This window comes from Apis cerana, linkage group LG13, assembly GCF_029169275.1.
Source record: "Apis cerana isolate GH-2021 linkage group LG13, AcerK_1.0, whole genome shotgun sequence".
NCBI classification, from domain to species: Eukaryota; Metazoa; Arthropoda; class Insecta; order Hymenoptera; family Apidae; genus Apis; species Apis cerana.
In genome coordinates, this window is record NC_083864.1 from 782,058 (window position 1) to 799,585 (window position 17,528).

General features: G+C 19.5%; 2 protein-coding genes across 7 annotated transcripts in view; one reads left to right on the plus strand and one right to left on the minus strand.

Annotated features, from left to right (window-relative positions):
• Positions 1–17,528, minus strand: part of LOC133667184 (uncharacterized) — a 153,371-nt gene that overhangs the window by 135,302 nt on the left and 541 nt on the right. For 2 of the 6 annotated variants that reach the window (XR_009832432.1, XR_009832430.1), the window contains exons 2-3: positions 16,662–17,343; positions 16,428–16,567 (exon numbers count right to left, since the gene is read on the minus strand). Coding sequence is in view for 1 of the 6 variants with exons in the window: in XM_062084019.1 (XP_061940003.1) it covers positions 16,515–16,567; positions 16,662–16,676 (68 nt within the window). In the remaining 5 variants the exon portion in view is untranslated. Of the gene's footprint in view, positions 1–13,601; position 17,528 lie in introns of those variants that run through there. The other 4 variants (XR_009832434.1, XR_009832433.1, XM_062084019.1 and 1 more) reach the window with 4 other exon arrangements.
• On the plus strand, positions 6,040–15,135 carry LOC107996046 (farnesyl pyrophosphate synthase-like). Its single transcript, XM_062084017.1, has 7 exons — positions 6,040–6,269; positions 8,192–8,330; positions 11,091–11,231; positions 11,413–11,610; positions 12,950–13,117; positions 13,244–13,456; positions 13,541–15,135. Exons 1-7 carry the CDS (start codon positions 6,103–6,105, stop codon positions 13,748–13,750), a joined length of 1,236 nt encoding a protein of 411 aa, XP_061940001.1. The 5' UTR covers positions 6,040–6,102; the 3' UTR covers positions 13,751–15,135.

The window sequence follows — 17,528 nt, forward strand, 5'->3', positions numbered from 1 at the left end:
GTATATATTTATAATACAAATTATAAATTAATATTATATTGAATATATTTATGATATGAATATGTTTATAATATAAATTATAAATTGATATTATATTGAATATATTTATGATATTAATATATTTATATTAGGTAACAATGCTAGATAATAATGCTATATTAACTATGACATATATGCGACAATATTTAAAGCAATTAACTTCCATTAAAAAATATCGTAACAAAATAGCAAATGAAGAAAAATTAATATAAATATTATTGTTTCACTACATGCCTTCTTCGCGTCATGTACTCAGTTCAGTAACAATAACCTTGGCTATATTATAGACTCAGCATAAAGAAGTTGAAATATCGCAGAAAATGTGTTAAATATTATATTTAAATATTATAAATATGTTAAATATTATTTATTGATATAATTCGATATAATTTTTTTATAGAAATGTTTTATATTTTATCAAGATATATCAATTTACTGTTATGTGAACGAAATACACAAAAAATCTTTAATTTTATAAATACTAGAAAAAATTCATTATGATGGAAATGCCAAAAATCAAGAATAGGATACTCTTGTTATAAAATAAATACACGTTTAAAATATCATACGTAAGTAAAAAAATTTTTTATATAATTTTTATTATAATTTTTTTTATTATATTTGTAAATCAAAGGGAAATATTCAATTTTAACTCTCAAAAAAATACATTTAATATATATACAGCGATATTTTATTATATTATTGACTCTATTTAATTATAAAGTCAATATTAAGCATTAAATAAATTAAGATTTTTTTAATAAATGAACGATGAGTAATTAATGACTAAATGAACTATGTTATGTTGAGCGCGATAGGCATAATTATGTATGTACAAATATATATAATTATACCTCTTATAATAATTGATTAATATAATTTGATAAATGATAATAATGATTAATATATGATTGATAAATGAAATAATGATTAATATAATTTGATAAATGCAAGTGCTCAATAATAATGGAAAAAGACTTGCAAGGAATTTTTTTTGAAACATCATTGTTAAATTTTACGAGCATTATTTTATTATTCGCTAACTCTTTGAATTTTAAGTTTGAAAAGTTTAATTAAAATCTATTAAAAATTAGATCAATTTAATTTTATAACCAACATAATCTTATATTTGATGAGATTTATAGTGAACGAATCAACGCTTCTGTAATATTTACCATTTCTGAGCAACAATCGTCTCAAGTCTAATTCATATAATTCGATTTAGACTTGAAATTGTCATCATTTAGGGAACATAATGATATCTTCATTGATTATGACATTCACGAACTTTCTAAATTCGTGAAAAATGGATTCCATGGATTTAGATTTAGCTTTTTAAATTTTAGTATAAATTCGATTTCTTCGATCTATATGAATAACATTTAATTAATTTATTCAGAACTACAATTGATTATACTACATTTCATAATGATTGATCAGTATTTTCTTTTTTTTTTAGTTAATAACGCACAAAGCCATAACGAAAGATTTTAAAAAATCATCTCCAGTTAAAGAATTTTCTTGTATTTTTTTATATATTCTGTATAAAAATTAATAGAAACATGATTTTTCAATCAATATAAAATTTTGTTCTAATGAAACTTTATTAAAATATATTAACACATCTATTAAAAAAATATTTTTATGTCGAATATGAAATTTGCGTTTAATTTATCATACAATATAAATCGTTTCAAAGTCACATGTATTGTAACATGATTTCGACAGTTATCAATTCAATTTTTTTTCTATAGTTGGATTATTTAGAGAAGACAAAAAATATACAGGAAAAATAGAAACATTAAATAATATATAATGTAAGATATTGAATCATTGTTGAAATATGTAAATTTATATGAAATATTTACAACAATTTTTGATTAGAAATAAAAATAAAAAGAATATATTCAAAATTTATTAGAATAAGAGATGCCTCTTTATTTTAAAAATCTTATTCATAATAATAAGCTTTTCATTTGACAATAAAATTATTTCATATGAGCGGTTAAGTTTTTAGTTAAACATTAAGTAAAGAAATGATCAAAAAATGAACATATTATAAAATTCTTTTGTTTTAGATCAAATAATGTATAACAATATGTCTATTCGTCCAAAGATGAAAAAAACAAATTAATGGTTATATGCCCCAATATTGTTCATAAATTGACGAAAAAAGATAATGAAGAAATATCGGATGTTAACAAATGGATAAAAGAGGTATTTATTTTTTTTTAAATTATATACTATCAAGTAATATAATTTTGAATCGTGTATCATAATTTCTGTATATAAAATGTATAAATTAATACAAAACTTTATTAAGAAGTTAAATTATATCAAACTTCCTTTCTATGTAATTTAATAGATTATTACTTAGATTATTACTTTTTCAAACATTATTACAAAAAATGATATATCATAGAATTCATATTTACACTTACGTTAATAAATTGCTATGCTAATCTTGATAATATTTTATAAACTTGCAACGATTTTTCTTTTTCCAATGCTTCTTGTTTTCTTTCAATTTTATTTTTTTTATAGTAACAATTAATACAAATAAACGGATTTACATTATTCTCTTATATTATTCTAAATTCACAATAACAATTATTCGAAAAACTAAAACACAATAGCAATATAAATTAAATTGCTCAAACATTTTACAATCGAACACAAAGGGATTTGTGAAAACTCATACTTGAAAATCACCTTCCAATGCTATTATTGGTTCTTTCATTCTCTTTTACATTTGTGTCAAAAATAACTGAACTACAGTCAATTTTTCCAGAAAATCAGAGTTTATTCAGATATCACTTAAGAAAATCAATCAGATCACAGTTAGTTGTAACAGAATTCAAATCACATTCAATTAAATATTATTTAGAAATCCTAAAATTTTATTAGTCATCAGTCAGCCATAAAAAACAATTAGTATCAATCACTAAGCTCAAAATTTTTTTTTAATATAAACTGTTGTACGGTCCCACATTCGACCACCATTGTAAAATGTAAATAGAAATAATTATTTAATCTAATTATTAATCTAACTATTGACTATATATATTTAAATTCATTTTAAAAACATTATTTACATACCAACTATTGCAAAGAATATATTATTTTATAGAATTAATAAACATGTACTTTGTTTTAAATATTAAATATTTAAAACAAATAATAATATTATGAGAATAAATATCATGAAATAATTGCACAAAACAATAAAATTTATACAATATCAAATCATTTTAAGGTTCTTGAGTTATTTTTGTATTTTTCTTATATCGATATTATATATGTCAAATAATTTTATAAAATAACCTAAGAGTATCAAATTTATCTAAATTTTGAAATATTCCTATTTAAAAATTTTAAAAAGCTTAACTAAAGATCAATAAATCTAATTTTTGATTATTAATTTTTGATTCATAAATATTTATATTAAAAAATTTTACATAAAATAATTTTATGTAAAATCATAATTAAAATTGTATTTCTCCTTCAATATTTTTAAACAAAAATGATTGTAATGATTTTTGGAGTTATTGATTATTTTGTTTTTAAAAAAAATTCTTTTTATATTTTTCTAAATAAAGATGAAACTAAAAAAATAATAGATTTATTATATGTATTTATGATTTATATATTTTTTATAGCATGATTTAGTATTTCAATTTCTGCAAAAAATTAAAAATTTAAATTTGTGATTTTTGCAATTACTTTACGAATATAAAAAATTTGATGAGAATGCAAATATAAGTATATAAATTTGCTGGGAATATTTGTCAGAACATATATTTATAATCTTTTATTTATACAGATTTATTTTTTATTTATTTTCAATAAGAAAGTATATAATTCAAAATAGATATAATAATCAAATAGAAATTTTAATCAATTTTTTAAACAAAGATTTTTGAAAAACTGATGAAACGTACAAGCATTAGAGGCATGAAATATATCATGGAATATAATAATTTATTTAAAAAGATAAAGAAATATATATACGTTATATTTCACAAATACTAAGAATAACAATATATTGTTCCAATATTGTTCGCTTCCGCAGTAATATAGTGAATTGTTTAGTATATATATATATACATGTTTCGAATACTCTTTCGATTAAGATATATATATGTGTATGTGAAGAAATTAGACTCATGATTGTTAATGTATTTCCTAGATAGAAAATGGAATATATAAGCAATTACACGTGTGCATGCTATAAGAGAACAAGATCTCTCATAATGTTACAGCAGATAATCGTTATAATCCAATGATCAGAAAACAATGCTTAATTAATAAGAAACTATTTATTGTCATCCGTAGCCGGCAGTCAGATCATGACATGTTCACACTGAAACTTTTTTTACGTAACCATGTCCGACGGTTAAAGCACGATGTATTTACAAACTAATTGTCGTATCCAGCGTTAAGACTACGATATGTTCATCATGAGCCTCTATTTACAAATGAAGCTCGTGCTCTCAGAAAATTTCTTCCTAGTTCAATTGGGAGGATCACGATAATAACCAATAATAATTCAATCAGTACCTGACTCAAATTAAAAGAAAATTCCTTGAATTGAATTGGTAATTAATGCACAAATATATAAAAATGCTGACAATCAGAAATTGAACAGCATATAATTATTATAAATTTTCTCGGATAATATCATGTTGATTAGTTGTGGAATGTCACCTTTAGAATTAGATTCCAGATCTGATTCTAACCGATTAAAATGTATCACAAATATATAATTTTAAATATTGAATTTTAAATTGTTCTTGAAAATCTTCTCAAATATAATATCATCTTTTGTTTAAATTTAATATAAGTGGACGATCAATAAAATAATAATAGAAAACATTTTTTATGCAAGAAACTGTCTACTTTTTCGAATAAGCTGTCATAAATGTCAGGACCAATAAACGTTCGCGGATATTAACAGAAAACTCTGATGATACTTAAATATTAATAATTTCTTAACATCAATTTAATATGGATTTTACAATACAGATTAGGAATAAATATTTCAAAATTAAAATTTTTATTTTTATTTTTTTTTTGTTTAAATAAAACAAGTGTGTATGTGTGTGTATGTGTGTGTGTGGATAAAAACATTTATATATTTGATATATCTTTTTTTTCTATAAGAGGAATTTTTTACATTTAATCCTTTCTTCAACAAGAAAAACGGAATTTTATATTTATACGATATTTTACCTTTCAAAATATAAGGAACATATATATATATATAATATATATATATATATATATAAAGCTACATCAGTTAAAAATTTTTTAAAAAATATATTTTCTATAATTAAAAAAAATATTGATTTTTTTAATAAAATATAATATAAAATAGATTCTATAATTATATTTTGTTCTGATGAAATTCTCTTTCTGATTTATTTTGAAATTAATTTTAAAATTAAATACATTTTTTTTAAATTTTTTAAATTTAATTTTATAATTTTTTATTTACAAATTTTTAAAAATTTTTGCAATTTTTGCAATTTTTGTAATTTGAATCATTAATTTTTATTTTTTTTTAAAAGATTATAAAAATAACTTTTTGCATTAAAAAATAATTTTATTGTAACAAGTATATCTATATCGATATATCATGTTAATCGTTTATATTATAAATTGATTTGAATATATTTATATTAGGTAATACTATATTTTTCATATTAATACTTTGAAATTGATGAATGAAATTTTTTAAATTATGAAATTGTTAACTATATATATATATATATATATATATATATATATATATATATATATATATATATATATAATATCCACAGCAATTAATTTCGAGCAAAAATTACCATTTAATGTGACAAGATAGCAAATAAGAAAAAATTAATACAAATATTATTGTTCTACTATTTGAAATCCCTCCTTCGCGTCACATGTCCAGTAACGGTAATCTTGGCTATATATTATAGCCGACTGAACACAAGGAAGTTAAAATATCGCAGAAAATGTGTTAAATATTATAGTTTATTTATTGATATAATTCGATATAATTTTTTTATAGAAATGTTTTATAATTTATCAAGATATATCAATTTACCGTTGTGTGAACGAAATACACAAAAAATCTTTAATTTTATAAATATTAGAAAAAATTCATTATGGTGGAAATGCCAAGAATCAAAAATAGGATACTCTTATTATAAAATAAATACACCTTTAAAATATCATACGTAAGTAAAAATATTTTTATTATAATTTTTTTATTACATTTGTAAATCGAAGGAAAATGTTCAATTTTATCTCTCAAAAAAATAAAATAATTTAATATATATACAGCGATATTTTATTATGTTATTGACTTTATTTAATTATAAAGTCAATATATTAAGCATTAAATAAATTCATAATTAATTCATAATGTTAATAATGTTGTAAAATACCGTATTTATTTTATCATAATTATACTGTATTATATTTATTATTGTATATAATTATTTAATTACGTAATTGAATATAAAAAATTGTTTAAAAAATATGAAAATATCAATTCTCTATTGAAAATCTGTAAGTAATTTTTCATTTTTTTTTTTGAACAAATCCAAATAATATATATCAAACAAAATGTTGATTATAATTACTGAATATATATTGATAAAAATATATATTGAATTGAGAAGCAATAAATAAACTCATTATACTTTGTATAAGATTTATTCGTCATTCAAAATTCCGGTATAAAAAGAAAAATATAAAAATATAATATAAAATATAAATATATAATTTATAATTTATAATTTATATAAATAAAAATATAATTTTTTTAACGAATAAATGATGAGTAATTGATGATTAAATGAACTATATTATTGAGCACGATAAACGTAATTATGTATGTACAAATATATATAATTATATCTTTTATAATAATTGCATGATTAATATAACTTGATATATTATATTAATTGATATATTATATTAACTTGATAATATAAATGCAAGTATTCAATAATAATGGAAAAAGACTTACAAGGAATTTTTTTTTAAACATCATTGTTAAATTTTACGAGCATTTATTATTCGCTAATTCTTTGAATTTTAAGTTTGAAAAATTTGATTAAAATCTTAATTTTTTATTCTATTAAAAATTAGATTAATTTAATTTTATAACCAATATAACTTTATATTTAATGAAATGTATAGTAAATGCCTACGAATTAGCGTTTCTGTATCATTTACTATTTCTGAGCAACAATCGTCTCAAGTCTAGTTCCTATAATTCGATTTAGGCTTGAGATTGTCATCATTTAAGGAATGCAATGATATCTTCAGTATCATTGATTACGACATTCACGGACTTTCGAAATTCATAGAAAAATTTTCCATTTAGATTTAGATTTAGATTTAGCTTTTTAAATTTTAGTATAAATTCGATTTCTTCGATCTATATGAATAACATTTAATTAATTTATTCAGAACTACAATTGATTATACTACATTTCATAATGATTGATCAGTATTTTCTTTTTTTTTTTAGTTAATAACGCACAAAGCCATAACGAAAGATTTTAAAAAATCATCTCCAGTTAAAGAATTTTCTTGTATTTTTTTATATATTCTGTATAAAAATTAATAGAAACATGATTTTTCAATCAATATAAAATTTTGTTCTAATGAAACTTTATTAAAATATATTAACACATCTATTAAAAAAATATTTTTATGTCGAATATGAAATTTGCGTTTAATTTATCATACAATATAAATCGTTTCAAAGTCACATGTATTGTAACATGATTTCGACAGTTATCAATTCAATTTTTTTCTATAGTTGGATTATTTAGAGAAGACAAAAAATATACAGGAAAAATAGAAACATTAAATAATATATAATGTAAGATATTGAATCATTGTTGAAATATGTAAATTTATATGAAATATTTATAACAATTTTTGATTAGAAATAAAAATAAAAAGAATATATTCAAAATTTATTAGAATAAGAGATGCCTCTTTATTTTAAAAATCTTATTCATAATAATAAGCTTTTCATTTGATAATAAAGACAATAAAATTATTTTGTATGTGCGACAATTAAACATTAACTAAAGAAATGATCAAAAAATGAATATGTTATAAAATACTTTTGTTTAAGATCAAATAAAGTACGACGACTTGTCGATTCGTTCAATGATGAAAAAAACAAATTAATGACAGTATGGCCAAATATTGTTAGTGAATTGACAGAAGATAATAATGAAGAATTACTAGACGTTAACAAATGGATAACAGAGGTATCTATTTTTTTTTTAAATTATATATCATCAAGTATTATAATATAAATTTCGAATCATGTATCAAAATTTCTCAAACATAAAATATATTAATGTGAGAAACAAATTTTATCAAAAATTTAAATCTTATCAAACATAAACACTTTTTTTGTACGTAATTTAGTTATTAATTTAATTAGATTAGATTACTTCGAATATTAAACAATATTAAATATTAGGTTTCTTCGAATATTAAAACAAAAAATGATATATAGATTTATTATAGCATTCGTATTTCCACTTGTGTTAATAAATTATAATATAATGATATTTTATAAACTTGCAAGGATTTTTCTTTTCAACATTTCTTGTTTTTAATCATTTAATTTCATTTTTATTTAACATTATTACACCTTTGCATATCAAAAATAATTGATGTATAAATAGAAATATATAAAAAAAATTGCATTATTTAACATTATAGAACATTAAAAGTAATCCATTTCTTATTGGTAAAGAAATTAAAAGAAATTTATCATTAGCGATTTTATATTAGATTATATTAGATTTGTATAGCTAATGTGAATAGTCGAAAATTTTTTCAGAAAAAAATTTTACATTTCTAAAATAAATGCAAATGAATATATGAAGACATTTAGATATTAATCGATATATTAATATTAATATATTAATACAATCGATAATCGATTGATAATCGATTGATAATCTAAAATAATATGGATTTTATATTGCCTATGAATGAATATTTCGTGAATTTATATTTCTATTCTTCGTGAATATTTATCCATAAATACGATGGTTAAGAGCAAAAATCAAAACAGATTTATATCTAAATATAATAAATAATTCGAATTTCAATAACAATCTCAATTTAAATTTGCAAATTTACAACAACAATTAATATAAAACAGGTTTACGTTATTCTGTTACATTATTCCGAACTCATAATAATAATTATTCGAGTAATTTATTCCAGGACACAATAGCAATGGTCAAATTAATCAAATATCTTGCAATGGATCATGAAGAAATTCGTGAAAATTTATCCAGTTAGAAATCACCTTCCAATTATTGGTTCTTTTTCATTCCGTCTTAGTTACATTTGCGTCAAAAATAATTGAAGAGAGAACCACAATCCACGACAATTTTTCCAGAAAATCAGAGTTTATTCAGATATCATTTAAAAAAATCAATCAGATCACAGTTAGTTGTAACAGAATTCAAATCATATTCAGTTAAGTATCATTTAGAAATCGTAAAATTTAATTAGTCATTAGTCAGCCATAAAAAACAATTAGAATCAATCATTAAAATCAAAATTTGCAAATAAATAATTGTACAGTTCCACATTCTATCATCTATGTTGCAGGATATGAATAGAAATAATTACTTAACTTAATTATTTTAATATTTATTATTATTATTATTATTATTATTTAATATATTATATAATTTATTATTAATTTATTATTTAATGGATAATTACTTATCTATTTATTGATAGATAATTACTTAATCTATTTATTGATATTTTTTCTATTTTAATTCTTAAAACTTATTCTTCTTTATAATTAATTTTATATAATATAGGGAGCTGGAAAATATTGATATGGAGATTTAACATATTTTTATATTTTTTATATATATATATAAAAATAAAAAAAGTAAAGATTTCAATATAGATTTATATAGATTGCTCTATATAAATCACAATATAAGTTAAAATTGCATCTTTATTAACTTAAAACTGATTTTCTGAAAAGAAATATAATATTTTCGTGAAAAATTTAAATTTTTATTATATTTATATAAGAATTTTATCATTATATTGATGAAATATGAATCATTAATTTGATAAAAATTTATTCGATGTTATATATATATATATATATATATATATATATATATATATATATATATATATATGTCAATTTTGCTTTCAGTTTAAGATTAAATATTGTTAAAGTTATTATTTTAAAGTTTTGCGTTTCGAGAAATATGAGATATATAGTCAAGAGAGGTTTGATATATATATGATAAATATTTTAACTTTAACTTTCAAAAATAATTGAATCTTACATAATCTATAATAAATATTCTTTAACAGATAAATTAAAGTGAAAATTGTTAATGTTAATGTTGATTAACGTTATTGTTAATGAATTTTGAAAATGACATATGAATTCAAAAAGATAAACAAAGATAAAAATACATCTTGTATTTATTATAATCACAATCAAATCAAATGGATTCAATGTTAAACGTATAATGTCATACACAATGTTGGCATAACAATTCAAACAAAAATATTTCATTTGAAATATGTATAAAATAAATTATTTTATTTTTACCTCCCATGCTTTCCTAGTTATGTGTTAACTCTTTCTTGAATGCAGAAGTTCGAGACATTACTAAAAAAAATTTTTTAAATTCATTTTTGGTTTAAAAAAATGTTAAAATATATTTGTTAAAGAACAGAATGTTGAATATAAATATGCAAAAAGATTAAAATTTTAAAATATGTTTGTTAAAGAATAAAATGTTGAATATAAATATGCAAAAAGATCAGTAAAATATTATTTAGTTTTTTTACCCTTTTTTTCAATGATATATCAATCTTCTCTCAATTTTCTCTCAATTCTCAGTTTATTTTATTATATTTTAGTCTATTATTAGCTACTATATTCTTCTCTCTACAATCGTAATCATAAACTATATTCACTATATTTCAATATCGAAACGATATTTTTTAACTTTTAGGTATTGGAATATAATGTTCCGAAAGGAGGAAAACGAAGATCAGTATCGTTTGTAATTGCATGTAAATTGCTGACATCTCAAGATCAATTAACAGAAGAAAATATTCGTTTAGCTCATATCTTAGCCTGGTGTATAGAAATAGTAAGTAACTTTTTATTTGTTTCATATTATTTTAGAATTTATTATTTTTCAATTTACTAACATTTATATATATTTATAGGTAATGAAAAAATTGATTTTATTTAAATTTTTATTATTTTAAATTTATGTTATTTCTTTCTAATTTTAAAAAATTTATATATATGATTATTATTATTAATAGATGCAAGCAGTTCACACAATGGCAGATGATATTTTAGATCATGCAAACATGCGACGAAATCAACCAGCCTGGCATGTAAAAATTGGATTATTTGCAGTTAATGATATTTTACTTATAGAAACATGTATATATAAGCTTATTCAGAAATATTTTAAATCAAAAGAATGTTATGGAGATATCATGAATACATTCTTGAAAGTAAGTAACAAATTTGTTTATTTGTATGTAAATAGAAAAAGCTCAAAGAAACAACTATATTTAATATATATTATTAATTTTTTATATTAAAATTTTATAATTTTATATTTTAATTTTTTATATCGAAATTATTTTTTATTCTATAATCCTAATTTAAAAAAATAATAATATAATAATAATTATAATAATATCTTCTTTTAATGAAAATTGATAATTTAAATAAAAAATTTTATTGTATAATTTTATAACATAACATAATATATATAATTATATAATTTTATAACATAACATAACATAAAGTTGATCTAAAAAATGCATACTTGTCTATAATTCCGAAGTAAAAAAAAAAGAGCATTAATATTATTAAAATAAAACTATATTATTCCTTTAATAATGCGCAAAAAATATGGTCTTGTATATATTAATCATTTATGAGTAGTTAATATTTTACAATAAATTATTACTCGCTTAATTCACTTTATGACTTTCAATTTTTTTTGCATTTCGAGAAAGATTTAGAATATTTGTTTTATTGATAATATAGGACAATAAAATGGAGGAAATGATGAAATTCTAATTTTAAAATTGATAGTAACAATATTTCAACGAAAAAAAAAAAAAATCATATATTGAGAAAATTTATACAATTTATATTCTTATATGAGAATATTATTGAAAAATAAACATACAGATCTAAAACTAATAAATTCTATTTTTATTCTTATTTTGATTTTGATTTTGATTTTCTTAAATATATATCTTTTTGTTTTCAAAATATAAATAAATTTATATTACGTATTTTTCAGCTGATCATTCAGTATGATTGTATAGTGATTTTACATTTTTTTTATAAAAATTAATAAAATTGTGTATTTTCTATAAAATATTGGATTCATATAATATTGAATTTATTAGTATTGATTATATATTAATAATATATTACTTATTAAATTAAAAACATATGAATTTCAACTTATTTTTTCTTTTCTTACATATTTTATCTAATTCTAATAAAAACCTTTTTATTAAAAATTAATAATAAAAATATATATAACATTATTTCAAAATGATTTTCTACATAACGAATGTAATATAATATATTTTAAGAATATTCTATAATAATTGTGTATAATAATTTTGTAATTTTGTACTGTAATTTATACTATACATACATTTTTTTCTATTCTATTCATTCTTTTCATTAAATTTTAATTCTATATTAAATTAAATTAAATTTTTTATATAAATTTAGATTTTAAAATAATGTAATTATTAATGTATGACTTATCAAATATTTATTACGTTTATATTTACAATATATATTTATTATAATTTACAGTATCATAGAAGAGCAGGGTATGGTGAATGTCTAGATATATTGACATCGACAGATTGGAAAAAAAATTTCAATTTTGATCTTTTTTCTATGGATCGATACAATACTATAATAAAATATAAAACATCTTATTTCTCATTTGTACTTCCATTCGTTCTTGCTATGCATTTCGTAAGTATTTAATTGCACTATTTGATTTTATTAATTCTCATAATTGTATTATTATAATTATATTTAAGAAAAATATAGATTTTTTTTTATATTCTATTTACATTATTACAATTTAATTATTTATAGGCTGGGATAACCGATCCAGAAATATATAAGCAAGCAGAACAAATTCTGCTAAAAATAGGACATCTTTTCCAAGTACGAGATGATTATTTAGATTGTTACGGTAAACGCGATATCATAGGGAAAAGTGGAACTGATATACAAGAAGGAAAATGTACGTGGCCCTTAGTAGTTGCATTGCAGCACGCTACAGCTAAACAAAAAAATGTTTTAAAAGTAAACTTTCGTTAATAATATTTCACATTTATTTTCTTCTATTCTTCTAACTGGAATAAATTACTAATAATATTAATATCATAGGAATGCTATGGAATAACTGATGAAGAAAAAGTAAAACGTGTGAAAGAAATTTATGAAGAGATTGGTATATCAAATATTTATTTTGATTACGAAGAAGAAACGCATGATTTATTGAATACATATACACAACAATTATCTTCGAAACTTCCAACTGAATACTTTTTATATTTACTCGCTACATCATGCAGTAAAGTAGGACGAAAAAATTAGTTGTACGAAAAATGTTGAAACATATCCAGAAATTGCTATAGATAATTTCAAATAATATTTTCCTATGCTTTTATATTTCTATAAAAATTTTTATTACTTTTTGTTATTAACGAACTATTAACGAAAAATATTTGTTGATTGAATCTAGACACAAAAATAATGTTGGCTATATACCGCCAACTAAGAAACAACAAATTGAAGGAATATGTCTAAGAAACTGTGTTACATATATAATAAATATTTTTTATTAATAAAAAATACATATTTAGAATAAAAAATAAATAATTATACATGAACTACATTGAATTAAAAAAAAATTGACCAAATAAATAGATAAAATCAGACAAAAAAAATTCTTGAAATCTTTTTTTCTGGATATCTTTTCTTAATATTAATGGTATTTTGATATATATTCTTATTTTTAAATTTATTATTATTCTTTGCATAATATTCTTTGACAGATTTGCATAATATTAAAACATTATCAAAAAATTTATTAAAATACACATGAAGGTAATATATCATCAGATCAATTGCATTTATCATTCAATTAATTGCAACAATGATTAATTGTAATCATTTGTAATAGCATATAGTTAATAGAATGTTTTAAGTAACTTATGCTTTGACAACATGATTAGTCAGTTTTTTATTAATAATTCGTTAGTAAAGTTTTAATGAAAATTTTTATAAAGAAAATAATTGCTCGAAATTATTTTAGAAATCTCCAATTAATTGGCGTTTTCATATTTTTCGGATATTTTAAATAATAAATCAAATTATTATAATAAATTTTTTCATTATAAAAATACAAAGTTTGGAAAAATAAAGCAATAATATAAAGTATTTAAAATTTAAAATTCATTGTAATTATGAATAAACAATGTGAACAATAATATATTCTTATTGTCATAGTATCATGAATTTCTTTTTGTTTTTCTTTCAAAACGGTTTTTTTGCAAATCGCATTTGAAATATTTGGTACAAAATAATTTTTTGTAACAATATATTACTTTTTTTAATTCTTATAAAATTAATATGTGATATATCAAGAATCACAATTTTTATTGAAAAAAATATAATTTTCAAAATTCATATAATATCTGATGAAAATTTTGTTTTATTGTTATATGCCAATAATGAATTAATAATTCAAAATTATCCAAAGCTACTTATAAGTTGGATTAATAAAGCTAATTCGATTTACATTGTGTTTAAATTCGAAAGAATCTCAAAATTCTATTGAAATAATTAAGTAAAAACTTTACAATTATACAATTAAATAAATTTTATAATATACAAATTTTTTAGTGAATGTGAAATATACTGTTAGAACAGTTCTGAAAATATATTCATTATCTAATAACTTTTAAAAACATGAAAAATGATCCTTCTATTCAAATATTCTATATTCTATATTTTTATTCAAATATTCTATTCAAATAAAAATTACATATTGAAAATTTAAAATATCGTTCAATTATTATAATTTATAAAAAAAATAGCAATATATGAAAATAATAGTAATAATAAAAAATAAAAAAATTGTTTATATAATATAAAAATCATAGTGATACTTCTTCTAAAGCCTAACAACACTAAATCAGAAAGATCATTTGTTTTTAAAAATTATACTTAATATGTGCAAATTATTAAAAAAAATTGTTAATAGAAGATTCTAATTTAGATATCAGTATTTAGACATGAGTAACATCAATTTAATATAGATTCTGAATAATAGTATAAATTCAGAATAATTTTAATTAATATAGAAACAAATATATCATGAACATTTCATCATTATATCTTAATAATGAAAAAAATATACAATATATTTAAAAACTTCAAATTCTTTCTAACTTAAATATTAACGAATTCATGCTAATCTTCATAATAAATTTTCTTACATTATAGATCAATACAAATCTATGATTAAATTAATAGATTTACATCAAACCTTAAAAAAATACCTTAAAAACCTTAAAATAGAATACTTTAAAAATCTACTAAAAATCAGAAATGACACTTTCTGATTGAAACATCATAAAGATTTATCAGTCCCAATTTTATCTGCTGATTTTATAATCATTTGGTACAAATCATGTTAAAAATCTTAATATTATATTCATTTACTTACAAAAATTTTTAAATTTGAGTGATCTCACAATATCAGTTCTCAAATTTTCTTTTTAGAAATACCAATGCATCCATTTCATTAAAAGTTAAAATACTCAAATTACAACAAAAGTTACAACTCAAATTAAATTAATTTTATGGGAGAAACTAAATTAAAATTTAATATAAAATAAAAATAAATGAATAAAACTGATGAACAATAAATAACATTAAACTGTTAAAACTAGACAAAAATTAATATGAATACATACATAAAATATCTAATATTTACAAAATTAAACATAATATTACTGAATAATAATTGAAAAAAAATTTTATTGCATGTAATATATAGGATACAAAAATCAGTTATGATTCAACTATTTATAGCTTAGCAAAGTATTATAAAAATAATTGATTCAATACGATATTGAGAATAGCTACAGGTATAAATACTTAACCTTCAAATACATTTTAAAAATATTTTCCATTTTTGCAAATTTCAATAATATAATATTCTCTAATAAATTCAAAGAAATTTATTCTAAAAAATCTATGTTACCTTTTAAAGCTCCTTATTATTATTAAATGAATTACAATTATTGAATACGAATCAAAGAAAATAATTCTCTGGTTGATTAAAACATACCTAGATGATTTATCAAAAATCAAGTAGATAGGACAATATACATAATCAAATTCCTAGAATGAAAAAATAATTAAAAATAATTAATCAATTCTGAGCATTTCTATACAGACGCATTTAATTCAGCTTAAGAATATGATACAATATTACCTTTGACAATAACATAACAAAACAATATCCATATTCATTGCAGAGATAATATTAGATTGAAATATGTCAGCATTGATAATTTTAAAAATATTGACACTGATAGTTTTAAAAATATTAAAAATATTCAAACTTCATGATTATAATAGAAATTCAATCAACAATTATGAAATCACAATAAAAATATAGGAGACATATACATATACAGAATTAAACAATGAAAATAACAGCAATATAAATATCATTTGAATTCCTTTATATCAAGGAAAAAGAAACATAGATGCTGTAACGAAAGAAGCAATGATTCTAGCACTATTTGATATAATAGTTTTGATATCAGAACTTCACAAAACTATAAAAGAAAAATAGAACAAAATCTAATTTCAACAAAAAATACAAAAATATACAATCTAATACAAGATTTTTACTTATTAATTTTTGACAAAAAAAAATTAATTCTGACAAAGGAAAGAAAAATCTTAAAACGTGTCTAACCTAAATTCTTACACACGATTACATTTTATATTAATGTAGAAAAACTGATTACAAAGATAAAGATATGACATAAAATTAGTCATAATAGTTTTTTGCTATTTAAAAAACATTAAAATTCTTCAATCAAATCAAAAAGAATTTTCTCCAACTATCGCACATTGATTGACAATTGAATTTTTCTGTATTTGATCTGCAAAATATAATCACATTTATACACTGTGGCTCTGAACTTTTTATAATAATAAATTTTAATAATTAAATCATTTTGATATTAGCAAGCGAATTTTAAATTAAATCTTGATAGGTTTAGATTTTGTACTCAATTATTTAAATTTTCCAAACTATCTATATTATTTTTTAGTTATTGATCACATA

What these genes read in the sequence shown, in the direction of transcription:
- LOC107996046 (XM_062084017.1), top strand. Translation starts at nt 6,103, where the DNA reads ATGTTTTATAATTTATCAAGATATATCAATTTACCGTTGTGTGAACGA. An exon ending in ACACCTTTAAAATATCATAC is followed by an intron (nt 6,270 to 8,191) that starts GTAAGTAAAAAT and finishes CTTTTGTTTAAG; the next exon opens with ATCAAATAAAGTACGACGAC. An exon ending in TTAACAAATGGATAACAGAG is followed by an intron (nt 8,331 to 11,090) that starts GTATCTATTTTT and finishes TTTAACTTTTAG; the next exon opens with GTATTGGAATATAATGTTCC.